Source organism: Tachyglossus aculeatus, chromosome X1 (genome assembly GCF_015852505.1).
Source record: "Tachyglossus aculeatus isolate mTacAcu1 chromosome X1, mTacAcu1.pri, whole genome shotgun sequence".
NCBI lineage: Eukaryota > Metazoa > Chordata > Mammalia > Monotremata > Tachyglossidae > Tachyglossus > Tachyglossus aculeatus.
This window is the reverse complement of record NC_052101.1, coordinates 51,597,854-51,617,672: the sequence shown is the minus strand read 5'-3', so window position 1 is coordinate 51,617,672 and position 19,819 is coordinate 51,597,854. Positions and strand designations below refer to the sequence as shown.

Sequence of the window (19,819 nt, the reverse complement as noted above, 5' to 3'; positions counted from 1 at the left end):
AGCACAAAGGAATCACTTAATAAATAACAGAATAGTAATAGTCGTACTGGTAGCAATAGACTGTAAGTTCACTGTGGGCAGGGAACGTGTCTACCAACTTGGTTATACTGTACTCTCCAAAAACTCAGTACAGTGCTCTGCACACTGTAAGCACTCAATAAATGCCATTTTTGAGTGGTATTTATTGAGCATTTACTGAGTGCAATGCATTGTACTAAGCACTGGGAAAGTACAGCAGAAACACAAGACAAAATCCCTGCCCACAAGTATTTCACATTCCAACTGGGAAGGCAGACTTGAACATATTTACAAGCAGTGAGATCATAAGTAAATTTCATACTCAAATTCACGTAGATTTGTAAATGCTGAAGGAAGGGTCTAGTAACACAGAAGTGCTGGAGGCTGTTGCGGGGTTGATTTGACTTGAATAGCAGGCTCTGGCCTCGTGGGTTTGGGAGAAAATGTCAACTCCAGTGAGGCCCAATAAGGCTAATGGCAGGAGAGTCTTGAATTGCAGTGGTCAGTGCTTAGCGTAGTGCTCTGCATACAGTGAGCATTTAATAAATACTATTACTACTAGTCTGTGCCACAGTAGCAGAATCCTCCCCAAGAAAGTCTTTCCCTCAGAGGCAGCTGATTTGGTTTCACTTCCCACATAAGGATTTAAAGGGAGTTGAAAGCAGACTCCTGTGATTAAACACTGGCGAGAGTGGCTGCCAGCTAAAATGGCACTGTTTCTCAACTCAGGCAGGACTAAACAGGGATAAAGCACAACAAACAGATCTATAAAAGCCAGTTTGTCTTGATTTTCTTGACTGCCCCCAAACGTACAACACCTCCCTCTCTGGCATCTCCCTCCCTGTCATCAATTCCAGGAAGATCATTCTGCATGACAGGACTCTTTGGTACTGAGGGACTTAAGCACGCCATGCGCCAAACATCATTCCAGGAAACACAACCTTCCAGCTGGGCAGCAGAGGCCAGGGGCAGAAGAGAAAAATTTTGTTTGTCTTTGTTTTTATGTTCAGCTTCCTGCCCTTTTATGGCTGAGAGAAAAGTGAAGGAACCAAAAACCTGACCATAGAGGGCAGATAGAGAGCAAGTGAAGGAGCCCATTGTTGGGTAGGGACCATCTCTATATGCTGCTGATTTGTACTTCCCAAGTGCTTAGTACAGTGCTCTGCACACAGTAAGCGCTCAATAAATACGAATGAATGGATGGATGGATGAATGAATGAATGAATGAATGAATGAATGAATGAATGGACACAATGGGAGGAGGGAGATGAAGTGTTAGCTGGCTGGGACCGTGAGATCTGAAAAAGGTGGTTTGTCATCATTGCCCGAGTCTGAAAATTCTAGAACTCTGTTCAATCACATCGATGATCTCTACTGAGTGCTTACTGTGCAGAGCACTGTACTACATTCCTCTGGGTGTGAAGTCAGAGAGCCTACGCCATATATGCCCCATCTGTGGATTTCCCGTTGCCCGTTCACAGGGAACTAAGGGGCAGTGAGCAGCCCTATTTGAAGGTGAGACCTCTGCTGTCGCCCAGTTGCTTCCTGCCCAGTAGAGGCTGGACCAAACCGGCCACCAACCATCAGGAGTCCTCAAAGCCTCCTGGAACTTTCGACACTGAGGAGCAAGCAGGAGAGCCCAGTGATGTGTTGTCCAGCTCGTGAATGCACCAGGTCAGAGGTTGGGGTGGGGGAAAAGTAAGGGACAGATGGGATTCCCTGTGCACATTAATCACTTACATTTCCTGGCAGCCCTGATTGGAAAAATCAAAGGAAAAACAGAGAACTTGAAGATGAGCCATTCTGGGACCTAAGTGGATGAAAAAAATAGGCAGCACCTTCAGTGTGATCTGCTGGGGCAAGCAGAAATACTTTCCCTTTGAAAGCAGCATGGCTTAGTGGAAAGTGCCCGGGCTTGGGAGTCAGAGGTCATGGGTTCTAATCCTGACTCCGCCACTTGTCAGCTGTGTGACTTTGGGCAAGTCACTTAACTTCTCTGGGCCTCAGTTCCCTCATCTGTAAAATGGGGATTAAGACAGTGAGCCCCAAGGGGGACAACCTGATCACCTTGTATCCCGCCCGCAGCTCTTAGAACAGTGCTTTGCATATAGTAAGCACTTAACAAATACCATCATTATTATTATTATTGAAAAATCTAATCATTTGGTTCACTGGGATTTATCAAGTTTTAGAAATAGTGAAGTATTCCTTATACCAATCAATCAATCAGTAAATGATACTTGAGTACTCACTCAACTAGGGAGAGTACTTTGAAAGTAGGATACACATACTTTTCTTCAAGGAGTTTGGCATCCAATGACCAGTTTGCCTTATTTAGAAGCAGCCTACATTCAGGCCATAGACGGGTAGGAGGCAAAGTTGATACAACCCAGGATTCAGGGAAATCTACCTATGTTTGGAACACCTCTGCCACAGGGGACCCCTCTGTCATTCATTCAATCATATTTATTGAGCGCTTACTGTATTCAGAGCACTGTACTAAGCACTTGGAAAATACAATTGAACAACAGAGACAATTCCTGCCCATAATAATAATAATAATAATAATGGTATTTGTTAAGCGCTAACTATGTGCAAAGCACTGTTCTAAGCGCTGGGGGGATACAGGGTGATTAGGTTGTCGTATGTGGGGCTCACAATCTTAATCCCCATTTTACAGATGAGGGAACTGAGGCCCAGAGAAGTTAAGTGACTTGCCCAAAGTCACACAGCTGACAATTGGTGGAGCCGAGATTTGGACCCATGACCTCTGACTCCAAACCCTGGGCTCTTTCCACTGAGCCACGCTGCTTCTCACAATCTAAAAGGCTCACAATCTAGAAGGGGGGAGACAGACATCAAAACAAGTAATCAGGCATCAATAACATCAATATAAATAGAATTATAAATATGTACATATATACACAAGTGCTGTGGGGTGGCGAGGGGAGTAGAGCAAGGGGAGCGAGTCAGGGCAATGGGGAGGGGAGGGAGAGCAGAGGAAAAGGGGGGTTTATTCTGGGAAGACCTCCTGTTGGAGGTGAGCCTTCAGAAGGACTTTGAAGGGGGGAAGTGCGATTGTTTGGCGGATTTGAGAAGGGAGGACATTCCAGGCAAGAGATAGGATGTGGGGCAGGGATCGATGGTGGGACAGGCGAGAACGAGGCACAGTGAGAAGATTAGCACCAGAGGAGCGGAGTGTAAGGCCTGGGCTGTAGAAGGAGAGAAGGGGGGTGAGGCAGGAGGGGACAAGGTGATGGAGAGCTTTGAAGCCAATAGTGAGGAGTTTTTGCTTGATTTGGAAGTTGATAAGCAACCACTGAAGATTTTGGAGAAGGGGGGTATCTATCCATTGTTCAGGATCGAAGAGAGTCAAGATCAAGCTGGGTGAACTGGACATGTGTGCTATTCATCTGCAGTGTGTGTTTGAATGAGAGAGCATGTGAGGGTGTGCGAACTGAATATCTGTGCTTTTAATTACTCTGGAGCTGATTTTCCCAGGAAGACAGCCTTTCAGGTGGTAGCTTTAGCTCCTATAATTTCCTCTGCCCTCATAAGTGAAGGGGAACCATTTTGACTCAACACCCCAGGTGTTTCTGTTTTTTTCCCTCATATTCCCAGGTCTGAAGATGATGGATAAGAATAGTTGTGCTGATCTTGGCTCTTATGCAGATCCCTGATTACCATCACTGTCACTATTATTACTGTTACTATTGCTCATATTTATTGAATGCCAAAGGCAGTGCAAAGTGGGAATAGACAGAGAAGATATTCATTTAAGTTTTTCTCTATTTTGTTTCTGTTAAAATAATCCAATAAAAATAGTTCATAAAACTATTTTACACTAGAATATCTTCAGAAACGTTTGTACCGTGCATTGCACCCACTGGGTGCTCAATAAATAGTACTCCTGCTACTACTACTACCACTACTCTGCCATCTCATTTTGCACAGTAATAGACCCACATATTTTCCAAGGCAAGGATCACCTTGCTAAAATACCTAGAATGAGAAGCATTAGGAGTCCTTCACCTTTCCAGGCTTTCAAAAGAAATAAAGGAGATGTACAATGTGACCAAAGTCCAAAAGTAAACTCTGTCAAATTCTGCTAAAAATCTTATTTTAATCAGAGATATAATTGAAAAGAAAGCAAGAAGATAAATTAAAATAGAAAATTTAAACCAGAAACTAGGATTTACACTAGAAAACCTCCAAATAGATTATCAACCACCTCTTTCCTAGGCTTCCTGCCCCTTATCCTAATTAGGGGGTAGGGGCTTCTTATCCACGTGGATCTAGATTAAATACCTCCTTACTCCACCCACCCCAGGAGGAAAGAAGAATAGAACTTGTCTCTGACCTCTCTGGCCAGATAATTCTGGGGTCTTGACTCCATTCAGGACCAGGTAATGGGTCAGTCTCTTTGCTTTTTGAGAATGTAGTTTCTCCTTTCCTTCTCTGCAGTCCCCTCGCTAACCTTCAATGGGAACTTGGGAAAACAACTGTGGTATTTGTAAAGTGCTTACTGTGGGCCAAGGATTGTACTAAGTGCTGTGGTAAATACAAATCAATCAGATTAGACATAGTCTCTGTCTCACAACTGGTGGAGAGCAGCATGTCCTAGTGGAAAGAGCACACAGTTAGAAGTCAAAGGATCTGGGTTCTACTCTTGGCCCTGCCTTTTGTCTGCTGTGTCACCTTCCGCAAGTCACTTAATGTCTCTGTGCCACAGTTTTCGCATATGTAAAATGGAGACTCAATACTTGCTCTCCCTCCCACTATTTTTAAATGGTAATTGTTAAGTGCTTGCCATGTGCCAGACACTCTTCTAAGCACTGGGGTAAATACAAGGTAATTAGGTTGAACACTGTCCATGTCCCACACAGGACTCACAGTCTTAATCCCCATTTTACAGATGAGGTAACTGAGGCACAGAGAAGTTACACAGGGACTCTCTATGACCTGATTATTTGTATCTACCTCAGCAATTAGTACAGGGCTTGGGGCATAGTAAGTGCTTCATGAATACCACCAATATTTTGGGGTAGGGAGAACAAATATTTTATCCCCACTTTACAGATAAAAAAAATGAAGCACAGGGGAGTTAAGTGACCTCCCCAAGGTGACTCAGTAGGTAAGTGGCAGACCTCGGATAAGGAGCCAAGTCTCATGACTCACAGGCCTGGGCTTTTTCCACTAGGCCATGTTGCTTCCCCAGGGTTTTGAATTTACACACCTTTCAAGGTCTCACCAAAAACTGACCATAATACAGTACAGTCTTCTCTTAAACAATCCCACAGTACTGCTCTCCATTTATCCTTGAATCCCCCGGCAGGTTTCAAGTGTGTTTCATGATTCCTGACTTTGAAAAGCATCACACACCCTTCACATGTTGAAAACTCCCTCTTTAGGTCATCCAACTTCTTGACCCATAATGGCAAAAGTCTCCAGCTATGTGAAGTCCAAGTAGCGTGACTCAGTGGAAAGAACACGGGCTTGCAGTCAGAGGTCATGGGTTCAAATCCCGGCTCCGCCGCATGTCAGCTGTGTGACTTTGGACAAGTCACTCAACTTCTCTGTGCCTCAATTACCTCATTTGTAAAATGGGGATTAAGATTGTGAGCCCCATGTGGAACAACCTGATCACCTTGTATTCTCTCCAGTGCTTAGAACAGTGCTTTGCACACAGTAAGCACTTAACAAATACCAAAATTATTATTATTATCAGACATTCCTACATTTTCTATCTCTTCAGAACCCTTTCTCAGGCAAGGCTGGCCTGTACTACAATCCATGCTTCCATTGGCTTCCCCCTCTGACTTTGCATGAGTAGTCAGAATGTTGTCAACCTATTATTGAACCCCACTCTCTTCTATTTCCTCACCGTAACCCTGGGAGCTATCTCACTAAACTTCTGACTCTAGCACTCTGCTCTCTCACTGGACTTTTCTGCTGTATCCATACTGCTGAATCTACATCAAACGGGGTAAGGTATTCACCCTTTATGATGCTATGAGCAAAAGCCGATTGATATGGTGAAGGTTAATGGAGCAATTAATTGCATGCATAAGTGCAGAAATACGAAATGAATCTTTTCAATTATCTTCTGCAATCATAACGAGGAGCAGGCTATGGTTCTTGCCAAGCACTTTACAATCATTAATTATTTAAGTTGTTTCGGTTCCAATTAATAAAAATTCATTGGGGTGTGCTAAATCAGCACACTACAGTTCCTCATCAATCAGCTGTAGACAAGCATGTGTACTAGGCTTTCAGGGGGGTTGCAGTTTGGAGCTGAGAAGCAGGGGACATATGCTATTCTCAGGTTAACAGGTGGAGTTATATTGGGGTTAAAATCACCATGAAGTTAAGATCCCATCATGAAACTGTGCCAAGTGACTTTACTGTCTTCAATGAGAAGTTCTTTCTCTGGGTACTGTCTCATTGTTGTTCTCCATGAATACCAAGGACCAAACACCAGGAAAGTGTTTGAAGTGCAGGAAGAGTCAGTTTGGCTGGGAGAGAGGAAGTGGATTCATTGGCATTTACTGAATTCCCACTGGGTGCCACCTACTTTTTTTAATGGTATTTGCTAAGTATTTAAGTTTATCAGGTTGGACCCAGTCCCTGTCCCACATAAGGCTCACAGTCTAAGTTGGAGGAAGGAAGATTTAATCTCCATTCTATAGATGAGGTACCTGGGGCCCAGAGACGTTAAATGATTTGCCCAAGGTCACACAGCAAGCAATTGGCAGAGTTGGTATTAGAACCCAGATCCTCTGACTCCCAGGCCCATGTTCTTTCCACTAGGCCACAGTGCTTCTCATACTTTTCTAAGGGCTTAGTAAATGCTACATAAGCATGAAACGTCTTTCCTTGGTGGGAAAGAAAAGGAATGTTCTGCATCTCTAACCCAAGAGAGAGCAGCTGCTTCTGTTAAAATTATCCTGCAACCTGTTCAGCCCTCCTGGTCTCCAGAATGCCTGTCCATTCTCTTTTCTCCTTCTGGTCCTAGGCAATGTGCTGTGCAAGGTCAGGAGCAGGCTCGTATCTCCTCCTGCCTTCAGGACATCTCCATCTGGATGTCTGCCCGCCATCTAAAACTCAAGACGTCCAAGACTGAGCTCCTTATCTTCCCTCCCAAACCCTGTCCTCTCCCTGACTTTCCTATCACTGTGGATGGCACTACCATCCTTCCCGTCTCACAAGCCCGCAACCTTGGTGTCATCCTTGACTCCGCTCTCTCCTTCACCCCACACATCCATTCTGTCACCAAAACCTGCTGGTCTCACCTCCACAACATTGCCAAGATCTGCCATTTCCTCTCCATCCAAACCTTGCTGTTCAATCTCTTATCCTATCCTGACTGGATTACTGCATCAGCCTCCTCTCTGATCTCCCATCCTCCTGTCTCTCCCTGCTTCCATCTATACTTCACTCTGCTGCCCGGATTATCTTTCTACAGAAATGCTCTGGGCATGTCACTCACCTCCTCAAAAATCTCCAGTGGTTGCCCATCAACCTTTGAATCAAGCAAAAACTCCTCACTCTCGGCTTCAAAGCTCTCCAACACCTCGTCCCCTCCTACCTCACCTCCCTTCTCTCCTTCTACAGCCCAGCCTGCACACTCTGTTCCTCTGCCGCTGACCTCCTCACTATGCCTCATTCTCACCTGTCCCACTGTCGACCCTGGCCCATGTCCTACCCCTGGCCTGGAATGCCCTCCCTCCACACATTTGCCAAATTAGCTCTCTTTCTCCCTTCAAAGCCCTACTGAGAGCTCACCTCCTCCAGGAGGCCTTCCCAGACTGGGCCCCCCCTTTTTTCTCCCCTCCTCCTCCCCTGTCCGTCACCCCCCTCCCTCCCTCTGCCCTACCCTCTTCCCCTCCCCACAGCACATGTGTACATTTGTACATATTTATTACTCTATTTTATTACTGATGTACATATAGCTATAATTCTATTTATTCTGATGGTATTGATACCTGTCTACTTGTTTTGTTTTGTTGTCTGTCTCCCCCTTCTCGACTGTGAGCCTGTTGTTGGGTAGGGATCATCTCTATATGTTGCCAATTTGTACTTCCCAAGTGCTTAGCACAGTGCTCTGCACACAGTAAGCACTCAATAAATACAATTGAATGAATGGATGAATAAATATATGAATGAATGAGCAAAGGACACAAGGGCCTCTCGAGTTTAAATGGGCTATTATCGCTAAATGGAGAGCAACTCATTTTACTTGCTTCCTAGTGGTTTTAGTTAAGCTTTTTGTTGTTGCTGTCATTTTAAGATTGGAACTTTTCAGGGATTGGACAGCAGGATCTTCAAACCCAAAGCTAATGAGATATTTCATTTAACTTAGATAACAAGAATGGTTCAGAATCGAAATAAATCCCATGAGTGTCCTTGTTCAGCACAGAGCAGAAAGTGTATGATTTCAATTGCACTTTGACAGACTAGAAAAGTCTCTGAGCCTGATCATTTTTTACAGCTGTAAACAAATGAAATCAGGTAGCGATGCTTGCTGCTTGGAATATTTGCCACCAAACTTTAGTATCAGACAGTAGGGAAACAGTGTGGCCTAGTGGAAAGAACACGGCCCTGGGAGTCAGAGGAGTAGGGTTCTAATCCCAGCTCTTCCACTTGTCTACTGTGTTACCTTGGCTAAGTGACTTCACTTCTCTGTGCTTCAGTCCCCTCATCTGCAAAATGAGGATTCAGTACCGGTTCTCCCTCCTACCTGGTGATCTTGTATCTACCCCAGAATTTAGAACAGTGCTTAGCACATAGTAAATGCAAAATAAATAGCATTATTAGTACTATTTTTTAATAAAATGTGGCTATGTGATGTATTCATGTGGATGAAGTTTCTGAGCTTGCCCAGTTTACAATAAGGGAATGTGGGTCCTGAGTCAGCATGGATTAGTGGAAAAATCTGGGGTGTGGAAGCAGAGGATCTGGGTTTGAGTACCAACTCTATTCCTGGCCTGCTGGGTGACCTTGGACAAATCACTTAACCTTCCTGGGCCTAAATTTCCTCATCTGCAAAATAGGGGAAATAATTCCAACCTGTTCCTATCTCACAGGGATGATGTGAAGAGAAAAGGTGTCATCTGAGAACACTTTTTGGAAAAAAATAAAGTGCTGTACCCATTCAAGAGATTTTCTTTATATTGTTGAGTGGTTCCAGGCAGGTTAGGGGTGTACACACCCCAAAAGCAGATGGGCTTAAGGACTTCATTCATTCATTCCATCGTCTTTACTGAGTGCTTACTGTGTGCAGAACACTGTACTAAGCGCTTGGGAGGTACAAGTCAGCAACATATAAAGACGGTCCCTACCCAACAATGGGTTTACAGTCTAGAAGGGGGAGACAGACAACAAAACAAAATAACTTAATGAACTATGGCTGGAAACACTACCTAATAAAATACTATTGCCTTTATGGAGCTACAGGAAAATTTTAGAGAGAGATTAGTAATTCTTAAATATTTAAAGCATCAGTTTAAAGATTTTGGATTATATTTTAGGTCAAGGAAGAAGAGCAGAAATCTTGGGGGCTCTGGGCATGGTCCCTGTTGCTAGCTCTTGGTGATTCCAGTTATTAGATTACTAGCTCCTTGTGAGCAGGGACTGAGTCTGTGGTTTTTATTGTACTCTTCCTATGCCCAGTAGAGTGCTCAGCACACATCAGGCACCTAGAAGAGTGTTCTACCTTCAGAAGGGGCCAAATACAGTTCCCTGCACACAGTAGGTACCAGGAACAGTGCTCAGCACTCAATAGTCACTCAGTACTGTGCTCAGCACAACATAGTAATGTGCCCAGTACAGGAACATGGAGGAGGTTGAGATTGAGATTGAGAGGGTGGGATGGGGGAATGATGGCTGATTTTGTCCAGGAGTTATTTGAGGGGGAAAAACCCTCTACCATTCATAGCACTGAAGAAATATCTCCCTTAATGGAATGTGAACCTGAATGTGGGATGCAAACATACTTGTTTATGGATCAGTTTGAACATGTGCCTTAGCCAACTTCCCAGCAATCAATCATATTATTGAGTGTTTATTATGTGCAGAACACTGTACTAAGCACTTGGGAGAGTAAAATATAACAGAGTTGGTAGACATGTTTCCTGTCCACAATGTGCTTACAGTCCAGAAGGGGACAGACATTAGAATAATTTGTACAGTGCTCATATGGATATGTTCATTAGTGATGTAGGGCTGAGGGAGGGGTGAATAAAAGATGCAAATCCAAGTGCAAGGGAGATGCAGCAGGGAGTGGGAGAAGAGGAAATGAGAGCTTAGTGGGGGAAGAGATGTGTTTTTAATAAGAATTTGAAGGTAGGGAGAGTGATTATCCATCAGATATGAAGTTGGAGGGTGCTCCAGTGCAGAAGCACGACATGGGCGTTAGGTCAGCAGTAAAATAGATGAGATCAAGGTACAGTGAGTAAATTGGAATTAGAGAAGTGAAGTGTGCAGGCTGGGTTGTAATAGGAAAGAAGCGAAGTAATGTGGGAGGGGACAAGGTGATTGAGTGCTTTAAGTTGATAGTAAGGAGTTTCTGTTTGATGTGGAGGTGGTTGGGCAACAACTGGAGGTTCTTGAGGAATGGGGATAGGTGGACTGAATGGATTTGTAGAAAAATGATTGGAACAGCAGAATGAAATATGGAATGGAATGTGGAGTTGGGAGTCGGGAGCCGGGGAGGGAAGGAGGCTGATGCAGGAATCAAGGTGGGATAAGATGAGTGCTTGAATCAATGTGGTGGCAGTCTGGATGGAGACGAAAGAGCAGATTGTGGCAGTGTTGTGAAGGTTCAACTGACGGGATCAGTAGCAGAGTGAATATGTGGGTTGAACAAGAGACATGAATCCCAGATAACACCAAGGTTACGGGTTTGTGACACAGGGAGAATGGTGGTGCTGTCAATAGTAATGGTAAAGTCAGGAGGAAGATAGGGTTTGGGAGGGAAGATGAGGTTTTTTTGGACATATTAAGTTTAAGGTGTCACCAGGACGTCCAAATAGAGATACCCTGAAGGCAGAAGGAAATGTGAGACTGCAGAGAAGGGGAGAGATCAGGTCTGGAGATTCCTGCAGTATCAGGCTAGCCACTGTCTACCCCCAGTGAGCTCGGAATAGACCAGAAAATCATCATAGATGTATTTCCCATAAGTGCTTGAGTAACTGTGATTCATAGAGAAAAGGCACAATGTTCAACAAAGAGCACTCCCAAGCCCCCACCCTGCTTGAGGACCTCTCTTTTCCCTACAATGCCCAACTCTCTCTCCGGGATGCTCAATCAACCAGTCAATCAGTGGTGTTTACTGAGCACCAACTGTATGCAGAGCATTATTCTAAGCCCTTGGGATACTACAACAGCAGTGAACCAGTTGATCCCTGCCCTCAAGGAGTTTACAGTCTAACAGAAAATTGTCAACCCCTCTGCCACCCCTCAGATCCCACTGGAAAGTGTCTCAGCCCACTTCCCCAGAAGAGTGGAAACTTCTTGTGGAATGTGTTAAGTGCTTACTATGTGCCAGGCACTGTACTAAGCACCAGGGCAGATACAAGCAAATTGGGTTGGACCCAGTCAGTGTCCCACATGGGGCTTGCAGTCTCAATCCCCATTTTGCAGATGAGGTAACTGAGACACAGAGAAGTGAAGTGACTTTCCCAAGCTCATGCAGCAAAGTGGCAGAGCTGAGATTAGAACCCATGACGTTCTGACTCCCAGGCTTCAGCTCTAACCACTATGCCACACTGCTTCTGTGCAGGAGGACCAAGGGGGCCGTTCTGTGCTACCCAAGCTCCTACTACGATGCCCTGAACCAAATGGGCACTCAATAAATACTACTATTCCTCCTTTTTCTTCTACTCCTCCCCTTCCTTCTGCTTTTTTGCCTTCTCCTCATTCTCCTCCTCCTCCTACTATTACTATTACAACATGGCTGGCACCCTATTGCTCCATCATCACCTGTGGCAATAATCTATTATTTTTAATAATAATTGTGGTACTTGTGCTCATTATGTGCCAAGCACTATACTGAAGGTTGAAGTGGATTAAAGATAATCACTTCAGACATAGTTCCTGAGGCTCAGTCTTAAGGAGGAGGGAGAACAGGCAATGAATACCCATTTATAAGTGAAAAAACTGAGGCACAGGAAAATTAAGTGACTTGCCCAAGGTCACACAACAAGCGTCAGAGCTGGGATTTAAACTGCCATGACTTCTTCTTCCCAGTCCTAAAAGCAGGGCTTCTTAGGGAAGGTGAGACTGCGGATTAAGGTGGGTCATTGTGTCTCAATGCTGAGTGCTTTTCCTTGGTAAACAAACATTTAAGTATTTGCTCCTCTGTCTAATGCAGAATGACACCAAAATGCTCCTTGCAGAACTGTGACAAGGTTCATTAGTTTAGTCAAAGGGACAGACCTCTGCAGCAAGCAAAACACAGTGTCTTTGCCAAAATATGTGTTGGAATCCAGGAAGGAAAGCTCCAGTTTCCCACTATTTGAGATTCTTGGGGCCAGGGCTTGATGGGCTGGGATTAAAAGCGAAACCAACATTGAACTTCTCTGGAATTTTCTAAAAATTTTTTTCAGCCTCAGTGCAGGCAGGAGCCTCCAAGAATCAATATTTCCCTGTCCCCCCAGACCAGGAAAGAATACTTTTTTTGTGTCCTGAGATGGTAGAACCTATTTATGATTCTTACCTGAACTTCATTGGGGAGAATGAAGAAAGGCAGGCAGCCCGATCTAGTGGAAAGAGCTTGGGACTTGGCATCAGGAGACTTGGGTTCCAATTCCAGCTCTTACAAATGCCTGCTTTGAGACCTTAGACAAGTCACTTAATCAGTCAATCAATGGTATTTGTTGAGAGATCACTATGTGCAGAACACTGTACTGTTTGGGAGAGTACAACAGAATTAACAGACATGTTCTCTGCCCATAGCGAGCTTAAAAACTAGAAGGGGAGACTCTCTGAGACTCAGTTTCCCCATCTGTCAGTGGTGGTAAGGTATCAGCTCTTCAGGATAATAATAATGGTATTTGTTAAACACTTTGTGCCAAGCACTGTAATAAGTCCATTAATCAAACAGTGGTATATACTGAATGTTTACTGTGTTCAGAGCACAGTAGTTGGCACTGGGGAGAGTGCAATATAAAAGATTTTGTAGACACGTTCCCTGCCCACAGGGAATCTTCCACCCAGAGTCTACAGTCTACAACCTTGTTCCATATGGGATAAGGGCAGTCTCTGATCTGATGATCCTATATATATCCTGGGACTTAGCACAGCACTGACTACATAGTTAGTGCTTAATAAATGCCATTATACCCTTATAAAAGGAAAGTCAAAAATTCTCTCTGGGAATTAGCATAATCAAGTCAATGGGCAGTTCCTCCATCTGATTAAGTGACTGTACATTTAACATAAGTAATATAACATAATACAATACAATTTAAAATATGATCTTTCTGATCACTGATCTTGCCAGTTTTCACACAAGCCAATCCCACCGTGAAGGTAATACTCACATTAGGCAATAGGAAGATTTTTTAAAAATTAATTGTGGTATTTATTAAGCTCTTACTGTGTATCAAGCACTGTTCTAAGCACTGGGGTAGATAAAAGTTAATCAGGTAACTCTCTGGTGCTTGAGAGAGCTTTCTTATCACTTATCAAATTGAGAAGCAGCATAGCCTAGTGGATAGAGCACGGGCCTGAGAGTCAGAAGGACCTGAGTTCTCATCCCAATTCTGCTGCTTGTCTACTGTGTGGCCTTGGGCAAGTCACTGAACTTCTCTGTGCCTCAATTACCTCATCTGTAAAATGGGGAATAAGACTGAGAGCCCCATGTGGGACAGGGACTGTGTCCAACCTGATAAACTTGTATCCTCTCTAATGATTAATACAGTGCCCGGCACATAGTAAGGGCTTAACAGATACCATAAAAAAATACTACTCTGCGTAGGGCTGGGCATGGCCCCCTGTTGATCACGAAGAATTGATGCCCTCATGCTTGCCCTACTCACCCTGAGAAAGGAAAGAAATTCCCTCTCACAGCCCTCCTCCCAGTATTATTATAATGGTGTTTATTAAGCATCTATTCTGTGTCAAGCACTGTTCTAAATGCTGGAGTATGTGCAAATTAATGAGGTTAGACATAGTCCCTGTCCCATATGGGTCTCACAATCTAAGCAGGAGGGAAAACAAGTATTGAATCCCCATTTTACAGAAGAGAAAACTCAGGCACAGTGGAGCTAAATAATTTGCCCGAGGTCACACGACAGGCAACTCAGGTTCTAATCTGACTCCCAAACTCATGATCTTTTCACTAGACCATGAGTTGCCTCTATTTTCTTCACCAGGAGAAATGGCCAATGTCCCCAGCGTACAACTACGTGGCCTGGTGGAGCACAGGCCTGGGAGTCAGAAGGACCTGGGTTCTAATCCTGGTGGAACTTGTCTGCTTCGTGACTTTGGGAGAGTCACTTCATTTCTTTGTGCCTCATTTACCTCATTTGTAAAATGGGGATTAAGACTGTGAGCCCCATATGGGACAGGGACTTTTGTATTTTGTATCTACTCCAGTGTTTAGAACAGTGCCTGGCACATAGTAAGCGTTTAACATGTACCATTTAAAAAAAATCTCCTTTATTGGTCACGGTGAGATCACAGTGGGCAAGTCAGTCAACAAGAGATGCTGCAGTGGAAATTGCCTGTCTTTCCCCTGGTCTGAGTGGGTCTCAGAGGACCAGCGTGGCACGCTGTTGACATCTCTATCCTTTTCTAGAATGACTACCGGAAGCTCTCTATGCAATGCAAGGACTTTGTGGTGGGCGTCCTGGACCTGTGTAGAGACACGGAAGAAGTGGAAGCCATTTTGAACGGCGATGTGAACATACAAGTCTGGGCCGATCACCACCGCCCGAGCCTGAGTCGCATCAAGTTGGCCATCAAGTACGAGGTCAAAAAGGTATGGTTTCCCATCCTCTCCTCATTGCTCGTGTCAGCATCCAGGTAAGCTGTCAGCCAAGGGATAAATTTCCACACATACTTGATGGCCACGAGAGGGTTGTTATAATCCTGGCATCCCATGGTTCATAGGGAGGGTTGTTTTTCCAACTCATTCTGGCCCCTGACACCACCCAGATCAATGATTCTTGGCAAAGAAATAATCGTATATGATACGTGGGCAGTTCCAAGCCTATCTGAGGGAAGTGGATGAATTTTCAAGCCTTGAAACTATTGATAAGCCACTGTGCTCTCCGTTCCCATTTCAGTCTTAAAGGCCAGGATTTCAGGGGGTCGTTGGAGTAGGACTACCAAAAAACAAATACAAAAATTGAATTAGTAGAGTACTTCTTTTTCCAAAGAGGTTTATTTTCCCCACAAACACTTTCATTTTTTATTTTGTTCTCGTGACCTCCCTGAGAGGTGGGGAGAGTCAGGTCTCAGTCTCCCCATTTATAGATGGAGAAACCGAGGCCTACCAAACACTTGAAAAGGAACAACAGAAGCAGACGTAGGGATCCCTGCCCTCACTGAATCCGACAGATGCAACGTGGCCTAATGGAAAGAACACGAGTCTGGAAGTTGAAGGATCAGGGTTCTAATCCTGTCTCTGCCATATGTCTGCTGTGTAACCTTGGGCAAATCACTTAACTTCTCTGTGCCTCAGTTCCTTCATCTGAAAAATGGGGATTAATAATAATAATAATGATAGCATTTATTAATCACTTACTATGTGCAAAACACTGTTCTAAGCGCTGGGGAAGTTACAAGGTGATTAGGTTGTCCCATGGGGGACTCACAGTCTTAATCCCCAAATTACAGATGAGGTAACTGAGGCTCAGAGAAGTGAAGTGACTTGCCGAAAGTCACACAGCTGGCAATTGGCAGAGTTGGGATTTGAACCCATGACCTCTGACTCCAAAGCCTGTGCTGCTTCCACTGAGCCATGCTGCTAGACTGTGAGCCCCAAGTGTGTCCAACTTATTTAGCTTGTATCTATCCCAGTGTTTAGTACAGTACCTAGCATACAGTAAGCACTTAGCAAATACCATTTAAAAAAGGTAGGATAAAAGTGGCTATCATTATTATTATCACCTTTATCAACATGACTTCCATCATCATCATCACCCTCATCATTATCACTTCCATCGGCCCCTGCATCAGCATCACTTTTGTCACGGATAACATTCACCTCATCACCATCCCCCAAACCACCCACATTTTCATCTATACAACCACCACAGCAACCAGCAGCATCCTCATTATCATCCTCTTCATTGCCATCAGTATTCCCTGGGTGGAATAATCACCCTCCCCATCCCACAGTCCAACTGGCAACAACACAAAGCCCAGTGGAGCACTGGGGAAGAGGAGCATAATCATCTGTTATCTCCTTCCCTGTTGTGGAGCAGAAATTCCAGCAAGGGTTTCCTTTCTTCAAAAAGTCTTTTATTCCATGCTCTGTCTCTCAATCCTACAAGATAACTGGGGATGGTTGCAAAAGCCAATCACAAAGAGGCAAGTGATAGCTCGCTGTTTGTGGCAAATTAGAAATGAGTAAAATCTGAGCCTTGAATAATAATGACCATTAAGGAAAGCAAGCATTTGAGTGACAATGCTGCATTAGTCCATGTGTTGAGCCCACAAATTAGAGGTGGCTCTTCCTGAAGGGAATACTGTTTCCAAACCTGGATTCACAAACCATTTTTAGTGCAAGCAGTAGCAGGGCACGCACAATGCCCTGGGAGAGCCCCTTTCTCACTCTCATCTCTGTATTTGTGGACGATGTCCGGCAGATCCCAGAGAACTGAGACTTCTCTGAGGATGCTTCAGCCAAGTGCAGACACAGCCTTCATTATCATCATCATCATCATCATTACCATCATCATCAAAATTATTAGAAACACCATCATTATTACCATCATCAAGTGTACCACCACCACCATTGATCATCAACCCCATCATTATCATCACCACCATCCAAACCATCATCATGCAGTCCAACAAACAGAGATCTTTGACAGTGACCATACAATTCCCCATTTATACTGTCAAGGGATTCCAGGAAAAAAAAGAGCCATCTCCTCTATTATACAAACCACCTAAATCTCCCCTTCCTTTGGTTGCATACTTATGGGGGAAAAAAACAAAAACATCTTTTGCTAATACATTTTCTTGTAAAGATGAAATGCTCATTCTTTCCCTTTGAGTACTGGCAGCCCCTGTCTTCCTGTTTCAGGTGCTGCCTGTGTGGCTGGTATATTATTGGCTCCATTGGGAGTATTGATGGCTTTGTAGGTAAGGTGTGACCAGAGAAATCTAGGTGTTCAATAATTGCAGCCTAACATTTTGAACACTTTCTCAGATTGTTAAATGACATCAGGGTTTCTATCTCTGCTCCTGTCCCTTCTTCTTTCCTCTTTCTTCTATTTATACCTCTGACATCCTCTGACAAAGAGGGTTTAAAATTGAGATTCCTGGCTTCAGGGTCCTGATCCATCACACACTGGCCAGATAACTTTGTGAGTAAAGCCTCACCTTTCTGCACCTCAGACCCCTACTCAGAAATGCATACAGTAAACCTAGGTTTGGGAGATGCTTGGTAATCTATAGACAAACTGTTTTGGAACAGGAAAAAGCAAAGCCTTATTTTTCCATGTTTTGTTTTCCTTTGGCTTTTTCTTATTAGAAAGGATCAGGGTGAATAGGCAGTTTTTTTGAAATTTGTTTTCCACTTATGAGTTTTCAGCTGTTCTTTATGCTGTATTCCTTAACTTTAGTTTATCTTCTCTTTTTTACTGTATTTTTATGTACTATCTAGTGGCCTACAGGCAGATGAGAATGGGATTTGAAATAGTTATAATGAGACATTGAATTTTTAAAGGGGAATTGGAGGATGGGAAAGGGGTTAGGGGTGGGGGTGGTGGAGGGAGTCTTAACAGGCCCTTAGGGAAGGAGTAGTAATCTTCTGCCCCGAGAAATTCCTGTAAATTAAAAATTCTTCTTCCCAAAATGGACATAAAATACTTTCAAATATCATCTCACTTTCCTTGAAGCAAGAAAGATCAGATATAAATTTCCAAAGGGAATTTATTACTGATGGAATTAATTAAACTTAAGATGAAATGAGCTTTTCCAAGTCGCATTTTTATTGTGAGTGCTCACACTTGTTTGCAGTCATAATGAGAGTTTGATACTGGTTTATTTTTTCCATCATGCCTCACATTGTGCTATAGTTTATTAATACTTGTATGCCTGAGGTCCCTTGTAAGTTTTAAAGAAAATGATTCACTTGACTGTGTTTTTGTTTGCAATCTGTGCTTATTGGGAATGAATGATTTATTTGTCCATCCACTATTTTAGCCTCATTTCCGTTCACTGTTGAAGTCTGGGGGCATGGGGGGGAACTGGAACAAATGGGACATCGGGACCAAGACAGGAAGTAAAATTTAGGGCAAAGTTCCAGCATGTCAAACGCAAAATGGTTAACTTTGATCTTCCCCAAGCCAAGATTACCCTTAAATTTCAGGGAGGCCATTATCCACTGATTATAAACCTCCTGCTTCAGTCACCAAACTGTCTCTTTCTCCCTGGGATCATCTGTTCCTCTTCTTGCCCAGGATAGGGTTGGGCAGGGAAGGGGAGAAAGGGGGACGATGTGGCTCAGAGCCTCAGTACTAACTGGGGAAGAAGAAGCCAGGGGAAAACACAGGAAGGCAGGATGAAGAACTTATCATGTGTCCTATGGATGTGATCTGTGATGGTTCATTCTTTCTTTTCCCTGCCCCCCCCCCCCCCCCCAACGTGTGCTGCCATTCTCTCAACATGATTTACAGAGCTTCAACCTTGTGCTGAACATTGTCCTTTGTTGCATGGGGGAGGGGAAAGAAAAAGCTTTAGCATTTTGAGGAGTTTGCACACTAATAGAGAGTTGGGGGCAAACCCAAACACATAAGTATTCAGTTAGACAAAATTTGTAAATTCCATCCATATGACAGGCATGATTATGGTGAGGGGAGGAGGAAAAGATCTGGAAAGGCTCCATAGAGGAGGGGAGGCTTTCTGAGTACTGGGAAGAGTGAAAGAGGTGCATGACTGTGCTAGTCGAAGAAGGGGAACCTTTGGAGAGGGAAAAAGATGTGGATATGAAAGAATTACATGCCTAAGATGTTGGGCAGCATTTCTAGAGTAAAGCAGGGAGGGAGAGTAAGGGCAGGGGGGCGTCTGGGGAGGAAAGGGCAGCTCGGTGAGAGAGAGCCATGAGGTGAGAAACCTGAGGCCCTTGGACAAGAGAGTTACTCAGAAAAAGCAACCAAGAGGCCCAGTGGCAGGTCAATCAGACTATTCCAGAAACATCACACCATGAAGACATAAAAAAAGAGATTTTTTGAACCCCTATAATAACCTCATGGGCACCAATGAAATGCCTGCAAGAGAAGGGTAATGCTAGTCCTCAGTGACCCCTGGAGAGGAGTGTGGTCTAGTGGAAAGGGCACAGGTCTGGAAGTCAGAGGACCTGAGTTCTAATCCTGGCTCTGCCACTTACCCGCTGTGTGACACTGGGCAACGCACGTAACTTCTGTGTGCCTCAGACTGGAGGATCTGATTATTTTGTACTTATGCCCAGCACTTAGTTCAGTGCTTGGCACATAGTAAGTCCTTAACAAATATTGTGATTATTATTATTGTGATTATTATTATTATTACTACTACTGTTATTATCCACCCAGTGGCCCTCCCCATTCTAGTCAGCCAGCAGGAGCAAGCATCCCCTCTT

General features: G+C 44.0%; 1 protein-coding gene across 1 annotated transcript in view; it reads left to right on the top strand.

Annotated features, from left to right (window-relative positions):
- TRPC7 (transient receptor potential cation channel subfamily C member 7) overlaps positions 1 to 19,819 on the top strand; it is a 130,667-nt gene that overhangs the window by 19,895 nt on the left and 90,953 nt on the right. Inside the window, exon 2 of the mRNA XM_038771694.1 lies at positions 14,822 to 15,004. Coding sequence (XP_038627622.1) covers positions 14,822 to 15,004 — 183 coding nt within the window. The remainder of the gene's footprint in view (positions 1 to 14,821; positions 15,005 to 19,819) is intronic.